Source organism: Nuphar pumila, chromosome 6 (genome assembly GCF_984573655.1).
Source record: "Nuphar pumila chromosome 6, dmNupPumi1.hap1.1, whole genome shotgun sequence".
Lineage (NCBI taxonomy): Eukaryota > Viridiplantae > Streptophyta > Magnoliopsida > Nymphaeales > Nymphaeaceae > Nuphar > Nuphar pumila.
In genome coordinates, this window is record NC_143254.1 from 44127859 (window position 1) to 44143749 (window position 15891).

The 15891-nt window shown below is 37.2% G+C and overlaps 1 protein-coding gene across 1 annotated transcript; it reads right to left on the reverse strand.

Moving 5' to 3' along the window:
• Positions 1–7022: 7022 nt before the first annotated feature.
• Positions 7023–14002, reverse strand: LOC149834749 (cysteine-rich receptor-like protein kinase 44). The gene is made up of 7 exons (XM_090009446.1): positions 13754–14002; positions 8741–8840; positions 8601–8680; positions 8253–8463; positions 7837–8074; positions 7537–7687; positions 7023–7441 (listed from the first exon to the last, which is right to left on the reverse strand). Exons 1-7 carry the CDS (start codon positions 14000–14002, stop codon positions 7193–7195), a joined length of 1278 nt encoding a protein of 425 aa, XP_089865572.1. The 3' UTR covers positions 7023–7192.
• Between the last annotated feature and the right edge of the window lie 1889 nt (positions 14003–15891).

Sequence of the window (15891 nt, forward strand, 5' to 3'; positions counted from 1 at the left end):
TGTCCAGTTTCATTGGTCAACTCATATATGAGAAATTGAATAACTCGAATTTCTTGACCTGGAAGAGGCAAATTTTGCCCTTTATTCGTAGTTTGGACCTCTCTGGTCACCTCGATGGAATGATCTATGTACCTTCTGAAGATCGAGATGATAAAGGGGAGGTTTCTAATAAACTAGTTCGCAATTCAGAGTTTACAACATGGAAAAGAAAAGATCAGGCGGTTGTGACTTACATTACCTCTACACTTTCTCAAGAGGTATTAGTGGCCATTCCAGATGAATGTTCAGCTAGAGAACTGTGGGAGATACTAGCGCACACCCATTCACAGATTTTTGAGGCTAGGATTATTCATTTAAAGAGAGAGTTTCAACTCTTGAAGAAAGAGAAATTATTGATTACAGAATACATGAACAAAGTCAAGAGCATCACAGACCAATTAGCGATGGTGGGATGTGTCATTCCGGACAAAGAGAAAGTTCAACATGCGCTAAATGGTCTTGGATCTGACTTTCACATGTTGGTCACCTCCCTTCTATGCCTTCCTTCATTGCCTAATTTTGAGGATATGCGCGCGAAACTACTGCAGTATGAAGTTACTATTAAAGGTGAGGAGTTGACTTTAAATTCCAACAATCATGAGGTTCTTTTCACAGGCATGGTGGCAGGACGTGGACGTGGAGGCTTTTGAGGTGGATGGGGATAGAGAAAAGGTAACCGAGGAGGTCGTGGATTACTTCCCATGACTAACATGTCACCCAACTCATTCCCAGGGAACCAATCTTCTAGACAAATACCAACATGTTTCCAGTATAATAAAAGAGGCACATTAAGGCAAATTGATGGCATAATCCGCAAAACAGAGGCAGATTTAGTGGTGTTGGGCCTTCCACTAGAGGATAAGCAAGGGATGAAAAGGAGAATGTGAAGAACCTATTAATTTTTGCTCTTTTCGAGTTAAGTTTCAAGCAAACTGAGCAGGGGACTTTGTACATTGACTCTGGGGCAGCTGCACATGTGACAGGTGACGTTGGTAAGATTTCACAACCCATTTCTTATCGCGATAAATTTAGTATTAAAACTGGAGATGGTGTCCTCCACCCTATCTCTCATGTTGGAAACATTTCTCTTCCACTCCCCAATTCTTCACTTCTTTTATCTGATGTTTACCACTCACCCAGTATTGTTAAAAATATTATTTATGTTTCTAAACTTGGCGATGATACTAATTCTTGTGTTGAATTTACTCATTCTTCTGTATGTGTCAAGGATCTTCTCACGAAGAAAACGCTCGTTGAAGGAGAATAACAGGGAAATATGTATGTCCTCAAGGAGTCTACTTCTGCTCGTGCTGCTCAAATAAATCCACAGTCAATTCAGCCAGTGTCATTTAAAGATTGTTTTAGTCTATCTCAGTGTAATAAGCCAGAAGTTTGGCATCATCGTTTGGGTCATTGTAATCGTTCATTCATTGAGGGACTTCAAAGATCGTGTCCTAAGACCCCATAAAAAAATGGTTTGCCCGAAAGGAAGCATAGGCATATCATTGAAACCATTAGAACCCTTCTTATTTCCCAAAGTATTCCAAAAAAATTTTGGGCCGAGAGAGCTCTTGCTTCCGTATATCTTATTAATCGTCTTTTATCAAAAAATTTAGATAAAATTTCTCTTTTTAAAACCCTATATGAAAAGGAACCCGATTATAATAGATTCAGAGTTTTTGGTTGTAAGTGCTTTGTCCTTACAAATAAAAATGATAAACTCTCACCAAAAGCCATTCCTTATGCTTTTCTTGGCTATTCCGAAACCCAAAAAGGGTTTCGATGTTATGATACTAAGAATGATAAGTTATATGTCTCAAGGAATGTAACTTTTTTGGAAAATGATAGTGGTTTCGAAAAAAATGAATCTCATTTAGAAAATGGCTATTGTTCCTTTCTTTTTGATCTATTATCTAAAGATGATGATATCTCTTCTGATGATGAATCAACATATAACAGTGACAATGAAGTGGTTGAAATCAACAATAACTCTAACCCTACTACCTCTCAAGAAGAAAATATAACTAGAGACTATCACCTATACTCATAGAGATAGACACACCTTTAGAAGTGCTATTGAGCAATATAGTGAACTTAGTGAATTTATCTCTACATATGATTCAAACCCTAGAAGAACCGAAAGAACTAGAAGAACTCCCTCTAGATTTGTATCCTTTGATTCTTTCTCTCCTAAATATCGAGCTTGCTTAAGTGCCATTCACTCATATTTTGAACCGGAAAATTTTGTAGATGCCAACCGATGTATTGAATGGAGAGAAGCCATGGAGAGTGAACTCAAAGTGCTTAGGAAAGCTAACACTTGGGAATTTCAAACGCTTCCTGGTGTGAAGAAAACTATAGGATGCCGATGGGTGTTCAAAGTCAAAACCAAGAGTGATGGATCTCTTGAGAGGTACAAAGCTCGTCTAGTTGCTAAAGGGTATAGTCAAAAATATAGAATTGACTATGAAGAGACATTTCTCGTATGGTTACTGTCAGATGTCTCATCACCATTGCTTCCATTAGAAAATAGAATATGAGTCATGTTCTTCCATTTTACTCAATAAATCAAAGACCTTCTGTGCCTTTTGAAATTATCTATTCTGATGTTTGGAGACCTGCCCCAAAATCTTCTTTATCGGGCAATCACTATTATGTCACTTTAATCGACAATTATTCCAAATATACTTGGATCTACTTTATGAAACACAAATTTAAAGTGTTCAAGATTTTTCGCTCATTTCGTGCCTTAGTTTGTAATCAATTTTCATCTCAAATCCAACATTTCCAATGTGATGGTGGGGGAGAGTATCTATCAAAGGAATTTACTGAATTTCTCTAGGATAATGGAACAAGTCGTCAAATATCTTGCTCGCACACACCGCAACAAAATGGTATGACAGAAAGAAAGCACCGACTATAAAAAGTGCATTGAGCATGATACATGGAACTCATGTCCTTTTAAGCTTGTGGATAGAAGCTTTTCATTCTACCCTACATATCATAAATCAACTGCCAATGAAATTGCTTGCAAATCAATCTCCTTATTTTACACTCTTTGGGACTCACCCTGATTATAATGAATTGCGAGTGTTTGGTTGTATATGTTATGTTCATATTGACAGTTCCCAACTTGACAAGTTCCAGAACAAGGCATGCAAGTGTAAGTTCATTGGTTATGCTGATCAATACAGAGGTTATCGTTGCTACGATCCCACTACTAATCGCATCAGAGTCACAGAATGTGGTGTTTGATGAGATTCATACTGAGATCCTAGGAAGGGTAGAAGAACAAAGTGTGAATAATGAAGGTTATTAGTCGTGGATTGTTGCTGAGGTGTTCGATCAAATGGTTACACACGATGCTTCCTCATGTCATACAATACCGACCGAACAGAATAAACCCGATCTGCGCTCACAAAGGGAAGAGTCGCCAACCACGCAGGATACTATGCCTACCGTTTTAGATATTACCAAGTTCCAAGGGGATGTCTATGTACGGTGAAATAAAGACAATGCTCAGCGAACCGATGTGCACCCTAGAAGGCCTGAGAGGATTCAACATGCTATTGAAAAACATGATGAACCTATTAGTTTTTTATAAGCATCTATGTCACTCAAATGGGTTGAAGCCATGAATGAGGAAATGAAAGCCTTACATGAGTGTGGAACTTGGGAGATTGTCCCTAGACCATTTGACAAAAATATTGTAGGGTCTAAATGGGTCTATAAAATAAAGTATAAACTGGATGGATCTATTGAACGCTACAAGGCAAGGTTGGTGGCAAAAGGTTTCACTCAAGAATATGGGCAAGATTATGATGAGACCTTTAGTTCTGTGGTCAAGATGGGAACTATTCGATTAATTCTGTCATTTTTGGTTCAGTATGGATGGACTCTTAATCAACTTGATGTCAAAAATGCATTTCTGCATGGTAGCCTGAAAGAAGAGGTGTATATGGAGCAACCCTCTGGTTATGCAGAATATAGCCCCAACACACATGTTTGCAAACTACAAAAAGGCATCTATGGGTTAAAGTAGGCTTCTCGTTCATGGTTTGATAGTTTTTTCCTTGAAGTTTAGCGATACGGTTTCATTCGTTCGCACCTCGATCATTCATTGTTTATTTTCTGTGATTGTCAGGTACATACCTTGATTCTTATATATGTGGATGACATTATTATTACTGGGAATTCAGATGAACACAAAGAAGCTACCAAGGACTTACTGAGTCGACATTTTAAGATGAAAGATTTGGGAGTCTTGCGTTATTTCTTGGGAGTTGAAGTGGATAGACAGAATGGATCTCTTTCATTAACCCAACACAAATATACCTTGGATCTATTGGAAAAGGCAGGCATGACAGATCGTAAACCACTATCCACTCCTAGTGTATTAAACCACAAGCTCAATTCTCAAGATGAGAATCATATAAAGACTCCAAGCAATATCGTAGTCTCGTTGGTATGCTTCAATACCTCACATTCATTAGACTAGACATTGTGTATGCAGTGAACCAAGTGTCACAATTCATGCATGATCTACGAACAGAGCATATGAATGCTGTTAAGAGAATTCTTCGATATTTAAAAGGTACTCTTGGCGATGGTCTAGTTTATCATCGGTCCAAGTCCAAAGGGGAGCGACATCGATTAGATGTTTACACAGATGTAGATTGGGCTGGAGATCCAGATGATAGGTGATCAATTTCTGGATATTGTGTTTTTTTTGACGAAAACTTGATAGCATGGAGTAGCAGGAAACAGCGTGCAGTTGCATGATCCGGTACAGAAGCTGAATACCGGTCTATGGAGGCCGCTACAACAGAGGCTACATGGCTAAGGCATTTTTTGACTAAGATCAAAGAATCTATTATGCCCACCAATCTTTTTTTGTGATAATTAGAGTGCCATACAAATTGCTTTCAACCCCATTCATCACAGTCGTACCAAACATATAGAGATTGATCAACACTTCATTCGGCAAAAGATTGAAGATAGAGAAGTCGAACCAACTTACGTTCCCACGGCTGATCAAGTGGCAAATTTGTTTACTAAGGGACTTACTAGCATCCACTTTTAGTTTTTGAAGAACAATTTTCCATGGTACAAAACTATGCACAATTTGAGGGAGACTATTATGACTGTATATGTGCATACGTGTCCAGGTCTGGACCCGTATCCTTGTATTTAGAATATCAGGTCTGGACTCAGACCCGATCCATCTGATCAATGTACTATATATATATATATATATATATATATATATATATATATATATATATATATATATATATATATATATATATATATATATATATATATATATATATATATTAAGGAATAGGGCATGAAGGGGTTTCAATCAAGAACTATGCTGCTCGTTGTTGTTATCTCTCCTTTCTTCTCTCCCTTCCTGCAGTGATGAAGAACAACCGAACATACAGGTGCGCCATTTCTAACATTTTCTTCTCCACTTAGCTTAGTAAGAATATCTTCTAGTGGTGGAGAGGTAAAAGAAGATAGAAGAGAGGATCTAGTTTGCTCAAATTCATGTCTAAGCCCATTCAAAAAATTGAAGAAGTGATATTCTTCTAATTGCTTGTGTCGTAGCTCAATGGCTTCTCCAACCCATTTTGGTTCAAGGAGTGCAAGTTCATCCCAAATGGATGATAATTCGGCAAAGTATTCTCTAATAGACATTTCCCCTTGTCGAGGAGTCAATACCCTTTTTTAAAGATAATATTTATGGAATAAATCTTTTGAGGTATACATCCTCTCAAGGTATTCCCAAACTTGAAATGCTTTTTTAAATTTTAAAATTTTGGCATTAATTTTAGTCTCCACCGTAGAAAAAAATCATGAAAGGATTTGCAATTCTTCATTTACATTGTTCATGTTTTTTGTTATTTTCTTTAAAAGCTTTCTCTCTTTCTTCTCCATCAGAGGGAGGAAGGGGAAGGCAAAGGGGAAAGAGGAGATCATGAAATGGAGACTGGATTGTAATGGAGGATGCTGGATAATGGATGATGCTTCGAGTGGGATGGAATGGATGCCGAGAAGAGGCTTGAGTGCCTCTTTTTAAAGAGGGGAATCGAAAGCTTGAGAGGGGAAGCGGTTGAAGATGAAAGGTGGAGGGAGATCCCAGGGTGATCGAAGGTGGAGGGCGAGAGAGGCGAGCCTGCGGCCGTTGCAATTTTTCTTTAAATTCTTCACTGATTACATGGCGAGCATATGATTGTATATTACTATTATCAGCATGAGTTATGTGTATTAATTTGCTTAGTTATCATGCAGGGTAATTTTATGTTATAGCTAACCCTCATCATATTTTGGTTAAATTTTGAGGTACACGTCAATCATAATGCGATTAGTGGTTTTTGCAGTCATTATTCCAAGAGTTATGGTATATGGTTATATAATTGTGTACAAATTGGAGTTAGGAAGGGCCGGTAACATTGCTGGTCTTTCTCCTTCTTCCTGTCTCTTATTGCTTGTGGTCTCTTCTGAGGAAGACATCCACCCCATCTCTATACCTTGTGCATCATCAACCCATTTTTTGCCATGCAGTTCGTTCACAATGAAGCATTACGCTTGGTTTCATTGGGAAGCGTAGTTGGAACAAATCTCAATTGTATCAACAACCCATTTGATGTCTTAAACATAACAATTTCAATTAAGATAGTTGGACCAATTCGAGTTGTACTATCTTAACTGAAGGATCGAGTTCAAATTATATTGCAGGATCTAGCTTGATTATCCAAAAAAACAAAACATAGGCAGACTTTCCCCTGAAGCTCCTAATCATCTGGATCACTCTAGTTGGGTTTTCGTGCTTTTCAATGTCATGTAGTTGCCGTCACTAGTCATGTTAGAATCTGGAATCTGTTGCCATGGACCTTCCAACTAGTTTTGGTGCTTGTAAAATGTACTAATTTTGCAGTTTTTTCCAACCATGTGATGGAAAAATGACGTTAGAAGAGTTTTCATTCAAGCTTCATCAATCCTTATTAGAGATGTTGGAAGTCATATAAAGCAAAATAATGACATATACAAAACAGCCATCATTACCAAACAAGTTGGCATAGGCATTTCTGAAGACCTTTTAAGAATGAAAATGGTTTAAAGTCATCGATCCTATCGGGCTCCTACATTACTTGAAATCGTTGTCACTTGTACTCCTCTCAATAAAGAATGCAGGAAGAAAAGGAGTTGGAAGAGTCATATAACTGCTACTAAGCATGGGAACAACTGAAGACATGGTTGGCCTATTTGCTGCACCTTCTTGAACACATAGCAATCCGATTTGAATGAGCCTTGATGCTTCATTTCCTTCATATGACTCACCTAATGCTTCATCCATCAATTCTGTTGTCTTGTTCTCTCTCCAAAGCCTCCAAGTCTGCATCATTTAGCAATAACCTTTGAGAATTAACAGAAAATATCGAATGCTAAAGCCAAGTTGTTTATGAACCCATTGATATAACATGCACTTACATGGCCAAGAAGGTCTTGAGCAAATGCTGATTGTTGGGAAAAAGTATTCTTCTGACCAGTGAGAATCTCTAATAACAAAACCCCGAAGCTGAACACATCTGATTTAACAGAGAAGTGACCCCGCATTGCATACTCTGGTGCCATATAACCACTGCCAACCAAATAAAAGAAGTTACTGCCAGGCTTTTAGGTTTATGCTTGCTGTAGCTAGGCTTTGCAGTTTCAAGGGACCATGTTGGGTCAATTTCTATTATAATTTAACTCTCTCTCTCCATACACACACACATATAAGAAACTTACTAGGTTCCAGCGATCATACTCGTGTCATAATGTGTTTGATCTATCCCAACAAGTTTTGCTGTACCAAAGTCTGAAATCATAGGGTTCATCTCAACATCTAATAAGATATTGCTGGCTTTTAGATCCCTATGAATAATCTTGAGACGAGAATCTTCATGAAGATATAGGAGCCCCCTTGCTATACCATTGATGATCTTGACTCGTGTTGCCCAATCTAGCTGTGCACTTTTAAGTGGATCTGTAATAAGCAAAACGACAAACAAAACTTAGTTGCGCTTGGAAGCAGAAAATATTATCATCTCAGTTGAAAGAACTAGATCGAATATAGCAATTGCGGTACAAAATTCCAAGGAACGCATCTTCCAAAAAAGCCATAGTTCTAGATGCAGAGAGAGAGAGTTAATTAGTTAGTTTACCAAACAAAATTTTGTCCAGGCTTTGGTTGGGAACAAACTCATAGACGAGCAACTGTTCTGATCCTTCCAAGCAGCAACCAAGAAGCCTGACAAGGTTTCTGTGCTGAAGTTTGGCTACCAAACGGACCTCATTCTTGAACTCTGTTATTCCTTGCCCAGAGTTTCTGGCAAGCCTTTTCACTGCAATCTCTCTGTCTCCAGGCAGTATTCCCTACAAAGAGAAACTTCTCTGTCAATGGGGGGCTCATATTTTCACACAAAGGCGTGCCATCCTTAGTACTTCACAATGACTACAAACAAGTACCTTGTAAACGGGACCAAAACCACCTACCCCCCAAGCTTATTTGCCTCAGAGAAGCTGTTGGTGGCAGCTCTTATGGTGCCCAAGCCAAAAATCAATGATTCCATGTCCTCTATTTCTCCATCACCTGCACATAAATTTCATGCCACTAATACATTTTTGACAAACTTTTATTGTAAGGTTTTGCCTTCCTTCTCCATAGCAGCAGAGATACAGCTCCAAGAAGCAGTATTGCTGATGGCACCAAGATGGATGCAATGATGACAGCATTTCTTCTGGATCGATTGCTGCGAGAGTCAGCAGGATTCAGTAGTACGGAATCATGTTAGTGTTGGGTGTAAGCAGAGGAAAGGAGAGAATTCAAATAATGGAAAACTATGGGACACTCCTTTTTGGAGTATGTTTGCACTTGATGAGGTGGAATAGTCCCATATTGAAGAGTTTTAAGAATTTTGTGGGCTTTATAACTTACATGGAAGCTCTTATACTTGTTTCAAAGAACAAAGAAGTGGGATGACTATCACATACAAGAGCTTGCCGTCAGGTCGGTTCAAGTTCGGGTAATTGGCCCTGTAGGGCCATATCCAATGAGAGTCCAATAATCTTTTTGCCCCGGTTTTTCGTCTTTTGTTTGGATCATATTATGGGTTATGAAAAATGGATAACGGATAAATCCGTTAATGGGTCACGACCCCTTGTATTTCGTAACAGGTCCCTTCTACGTTTTGTAACCGTTCGTAGGTTATAAAACGGGGTTAGGGTTGGGGTTACGAATACACAGAAGAAGTCGCCTGCCTTTGGTTTTTCTCTCTCCCTGTTGCTCTCTCTCTCTCTCTCTCTCTCTCTCTCTCTCTCTCTCTCTCTCTCTCTCTCTCTCTCAGAAAGGGGTCTTCTGCAACAACGGTTCCTAGAGGTTGTTTTCGAAGGACGATCAATCATCGGAGTGCACCGATACAGATCGTCAAGGCTATTATATCCTGGGAAAAGGATGCTAGACCCTATTTGCAATGTATGTGGGGGTGAATCTTCTGTAAGGGGAGTACTTTCGTACGCCTTAGCCTATTACATAGTATTAACATGTTTCTGTTGTTTATATTATGTTCTTTACACATGTTTGTTCATTTGCATGTGTCTGGATTTTGGTATATTGTGAAACTCGACATGCTTGCTCCCAGTTTATGTTTTGATCAATTGTCTATCGTGATTATTGCGCTTATACCTATTTTGATTCATATCATGATGTTGATTGTGAAACGATGTGATCTGAAATATGATCCAACAGTTAGTGTCAGTATGGTTAGTGTTATATCCATTGATTAAGCACTTCTGCATGCTAATGTGCACACGGGTGCAGCAAGTGAAATTATAAGCCTATAACATAATTAAAGAATTTATTTTTGTTTGTGAGTAGATTTGTCCAAATAAACACACTATGGAAGTTGTGTAGGGAAGCTATTTTGCACAGATCCGAATTTATAGTGAGATGAAGGCCTCACAGTTACGCTCGAAATTGCCAAGGGGGTCCGAACTCTCAACTCTCTTCTTCACTTGCTATGAATTGTTGTGTATCTTGTGTTGTGTGTTTTATACACTATTTCACTTGCATTTATAGACTATGAAGAGAGTTCAAACTTTGGGACACAACTTCTGGGAGAAATCTCTTCATCCCTCAAGAGACTCTTCTCTTGAAATGTGTTTATTCAAGAGACACTTCTCTTGGAATGTGACTGTTGGAATAGACACTCCAACAGTCACTTATGGCCATATGATCTTACATCTCCCACTTGGCCATAAGGGACTTCATGTGTTTATATGCTTGTTCTCAACCAGAACCTTGCATACACACTATCTGAGTAATCTTTACTCACCCCTGTGTTTATATGCTTGTTCTCAACTGGAACCTTGCATACACACTTTCTGAGTAATCTTTACTCATTTACCACTTAAAACATATCTGAGTCCCATCTGACTTACATGTCTAGTGAAAACATCCTCAGTGACTGCCTTGGTTAGCGGGTCTGCTACCATGTCACTTGAAGGAACATAGTCTACTACTATTTCCTTTTTCATAAGCATATCATGAATATATTGATACTTAACTTCAATATGCTTACTTTTAGAGCTATATGTTACTGTTTGTATTAGTCTTATAGCAGCTTTATTGTCACAATATAGTTGAATTTGATCTTTTGAAATGTTCAATTTCAACTCATTTAAGAAACGATTTATCCACACACCAAATGTGGCCGCCATGTTACAGGCAATATACTCAGCTTTCTGAGTGTGCCACACACCCTTGTTTTTGTAAACATCCCAAATTTCCCTCATTCATTTTCAAACAACCCTCCTCGTGCAGTACCAATCCTAGTAGGTCAGTATAGGAGTCAAACCCCAAGTTTGTATCAGAAAACTACCATTTTACCCACTTTCATTAGAAAATTTACCATTTTACCCCTAGGTCATCCCAGACCCCTGGTCAGTTGGAGTCAACCAAGCTCATTGGTCAGTTCAGAATAATTAGATTCACAGTCATTTCTAGCTCATCTGAGCTCACAATGAACAGATCATTTCCATTTCTGACCATTCCTGCTAAAATGGGACTATTTCTTCAAAAATGAGCTCGTTTAGAATAGGGTTGCATTGCATATAGTTTAATTTCTGTAAATTTCAATATATGATATATGATTCATGCACATTTATTTCAAATTCACTATGGTTTACACGAATGGCACGTGCACAAGCTATTATGGAGTTTATAAACTCGATGGGATTCGTATTTATAGCCATAGTCAGAATACGAAGAAAACCAAGATTTATGATCTTCGTATTAGCCACATTCAGCCTACACACTTAGGCTAACTTCAAAATGCACTGCATTTCTCAAAACTTCAAAAGGATTTCCCAATTTCTCAATTGAAATTCCCTTTCAAATTCATATTCATTCATTTCATTCAAATTGCATTATTTTTAAACTCATTTTCTAATTTCAATTTCAGAAAATTCAGTTTTCTCAAGAATTTCCAAGTTTCTCAGGATTAGATTATCTCAGAATTCCAAATTTTTAAATGAGATTTCAAAGCATTTCCTAAGTTCAAACCAAGATTTTCCAATGTTTTAAAATTCTCAAATTTCAAAATCCCAAGTTTTCAGAAATTGATTTTCTCAGAGTTCCCATTTTCCTGAGAATCCATTTTCCATTTCAAAAATCATTTTCCAATGAATTTTCTGATTTTATCGAGATTCTCAAATCCATTTTCTCATAAAAGCAATTCCAAATCTCAATATCGATTTTCCAAAGTTCAAGTTTTCCTGAGAAATCACTTTCCAATGCAAATTTCTGATTTCCAATGAAATTCAATGATTTTCCCAGGAATCCCAATTTCAAGTACTTTTCCAATCATTTTTCCGGCATATTTTAACTTTCCAAAGCAAACATCATGTTTCTCAAACTTGCATTATTTTCAAAATTTCATAGCACAAGCCTGATTCTTTGTGCATTCTAGGAAAAATAGAGCATAATTTAGATATTTGAGTCAAGTTAAAGCACATAATTGATCTTTGGTTCAATTACCCCTGGTAAAGGCGCTAGGAACGGTTGAACCTCGTACAGGTGTCTCCGAGTCAGTCATATTCTCCTGAGTCTAGCTTGAGCTCACCAGGAGTTCAAGTACTCTAGTTTCAGTTCAAAACCACTTTCAAGTGTCTAGGAGTTCATTTTAGCCCATTTCAGTTCATTCAGCTGAAATTGAGCTGAGTCCAGTCAATTGAGCTAGTTTTTGAGCTTCGATTTTAGTTCATCTTAGTATTGTTGATCTTTGTTCCAGCTCAAACCCAGCTCTAGTCTATAATTCACTTCACTCTAGTGACCATTTCGTACCATTTCTCTAAAAATGGCATATTTTCTTGGTTATTCAGTTTGAGAGTCCAATTGAGCCAGTGTCTTGTCAATTCACTTGAGTTCTGAAATCCTAGAACCCAGCTCAATCCAGTTCATTTTAGTTCAAATCATTTCAAACCTCAATTTTGAGTGTCACTCTGGCCCGGTAGAACCCGAAAACCATTTCTTGAACCATTTTACAAATTTTATCAATTTTTAACACTTTTTGAACCAGTACAAGTGTTAATTAAAGTCCAATATCCAAAATTCTTCATTCAGGGTCTGCATTACGCATAGCATTTCGTGTCATTTTTCATTATTTCTCAGCATTTCATAACATTTCACCACATCTCATTCCATTTTCGAAGCCCAGAACACCAGTTTTATAAATTTCAATCCATATTGAGTTTTAAAAGTTTCCAGAAATCAATTTTAAACCCTGGGTTTTCAAAATTGACATTTTTACCCCCAAGATTCTAAATTTGGAAATTTTTTCTTGAGAAAAACAATTTGGATTTCCTTAAAACTCAAATTTTTAAATTCTAAACCTTATTTGCTTCGCAACGAGGTATGAAACTTCAAATTCTGAGCTTGTTTCAAAAACTGCCAAAAATAGCTCGTTTCGTTCAAGAATTTTCTAAAAAGACCATTCTACCCCTATGATCCTCAAAATGAATTTCAAATTTGGGAAGTGAACCCACTCTGAGAAGGTTCCTTCATGTACATCTATATTTTTATTTTTTTTAAACAAAAAAATAATAATAATGTATCTTTTCTTGTCTTCTTTTATTTTATTTTGAGAAGAGGTGGGACCCACAAGATGGGTTGACCAACACCTCTCTCTTCCTCTCCTTTCCTTTTCTTTTCTCCCCTTCTTTCCTTCTTCTTCTTTCTTTTCTTTCCTTTCTTCTTTCTTCTTTTCCTTCTTTCTTCCTTTTCTTCCTTTCTTTCTTTTTCTTCTTTCTTTATTTCTTTTCTTCTTCTTTCCTTCCCTCTCCTCTTGGTCGACCAGCTCCCTTTCTCCCTTCTCTTCTCTTTCTTCTTTTATTTTTTCTTGTCTTTCTTCTTTCCTTCTTCATCCTTTCTTTCCTTCTTTCTTTCCCTCATTTCTTTCTTTCCCTTTCTCTTTGTCCAGCCCCCTTATGACCCTCTTCACTTCATATTCTCCCAATCAATCTCACGCCAACCCCCTTGGACTCTCTCTCAATCACCTTAGCTCTCTTCCCCCCTAAGCCTTCTCTCTCTCTCTCTCTCTCTCTCTCTCTCTCTCTCTCTCTCTCCCTATTGGCTCCCCTTTGTAGAGACCATCTACCTTCAACCAACAAGATCAGCCTTGTTGTAACTTCCTCCTTCAACCTTGGTGGTAGCTGGTGCTACCTTCTCATTGCAGCCACAAGGAAATACACCAAGGCAACAGCTGCAGTCCGTTCTCAATGAAACGATTCTAGCTACCTTCACCTTCAACCATTGTAGTTGCTCCACTGTTGGTGGCCAAAGTCTTCCCCAGCGTCTCCAAGGCAGCAACCAACCTTGCTGCAACCTTCCACCTTCATCAATAGTAGCCTCTACCATAGCCACCAAGTGCCTCAACCTTCAATAACTACAGTTGCAGCCCTCCATTGCTGCAACAATCAACAACAACTCTCCCTTATTGCAGCCAATCCAAGGTGAGGCTTGTTTTACTAAATTTATGCGAAACTTTGCCAAGGTCATGGGATTAAAAAGGAATATGTGAATGCTAGGTTTGTAAGGATGTTGTGCATCCAGTTTAAAAAATTGGATCTGCAATAATGTGGAGTTTTCTTTTATGGTTTTTAGGATGTATAAAAAAAAGTATATTCCTTATGTGTATGAGCAAAATAAATGTGGCGATCCATCCCTTTGATGGATCAGATCTCTCGTTTTGAGAGCTAACATCAAAATCGACGCATGCCTCCATTGATTTTCATTTTAGTTTTATGTTTTATGCCATTTCATAATTAAAAATATGTATCTCAATTAGTCTTATCATGCATTTTATTTATTTTACATGGTTTTATCAATGTTTAATTCAGAATCCATAGATTTCGTTTATGTACAAAGTCCATATGTCATTTCATGTGAATTTTTGCGTGCATAAATTCTGTAAATCTTATTATTGTTAGATCTGTATGACCTTTAGTTCCTTTAGAAATTTTGATTTAATTTGAAATCATTATTATCATAAATAAATAAATAAAAGATTGATAGTGGGTTTCGAACCCTCCAGAAATTCCAATTTTTATTTTAGCAGACAAAAACCTCCGAGATCTCCCAGATGAACGATCCGAATTTTCCTCAAAAAAAATACAGTGAGTCCTTATTAGAGTCTACTATTTCCCAGTATTTTCTTAGATTTTTTCAAGTAGTTTTGTCCCTGCTAAAAATCGATTTTTCCAAACCCCTGGGAAAATCTCACTTTTTCCTTGTCAAGGTCTAGACCGACCCTAACCCACTGTGGCCGTTCAACCCATAGGCTGTATGTCAAAACTTTCAACATAGAAGTTGTTTCTAGCCCTTCCTTCTGTCGTTTTCCAAAATTTGAGAATTTTTAGAACAACTTAAGTATTTCTTCCGGATTTAATTTCCCTGTTTGATAGATTCCCATGTCTGAGAATTTCAGAGATCCAGGTATATGATAATCCTCTACTCTCTCCCAAACCATAACCCAAATCCTAAAACTGTAAAAAGAGGAAACCTTACTCTGTTTGTAAGGGACATTTTCTCAGAATTTCAGCCCTTTTCTCATCTGTCTGCTATTTTTTTCATAATTTTTCTCGAAACCTATCAATCTGCCCTAAATCCTAGAGTCGTCGGATTTTGATCCGACTTGCCGAAGCTTTCCAGCTTCGACCATAGGTCAAAACCAGAATCTATAAAAGTAAAAAATCTTTGCCTAACCGTTCTCTGTCACCTCATAAAATTTAGAATTTTTTTATGGAAGTTTAGTATCCAAAATCCAATTTAGAATTAGCCTTTTAGGCAAAATCTTGATTTTTTAGGATTTTTAGTTATTTTCCATATTAAAAAATATCAAAAAAATAGATTTTTGAGCTTCATTCTGTTTTTAGGGTTAGTATAGGTTTTCATGCCAAATTTGGCTCAATTCCAAGTCCATTTGCTTTGTATGTTAGTTTAGTTTTAAATTCAGAAGCAAAATCAAACGAAAATCAAGTCAAATTTGATATTTTGTGATATTTTTGCCATTTTAGGGTTTTTATCATGTAAATAAGAATTTCAAGTCATATTTGGGTTAATTTTAGCCTCATTTTCATTTCAATTTCCCATTTTTATAAAATTTATTTTAGAAAACCCTGGTTTCAAGGCCATAGTCTTGCTATTAGGGGCATTTTAGTCATTTTGACCTCAATTTCGAAATTTCAACTTTAATTCTCCAAATTTTCATGAATATAATTATATTACATCGTGTTGTGTTTAATTTT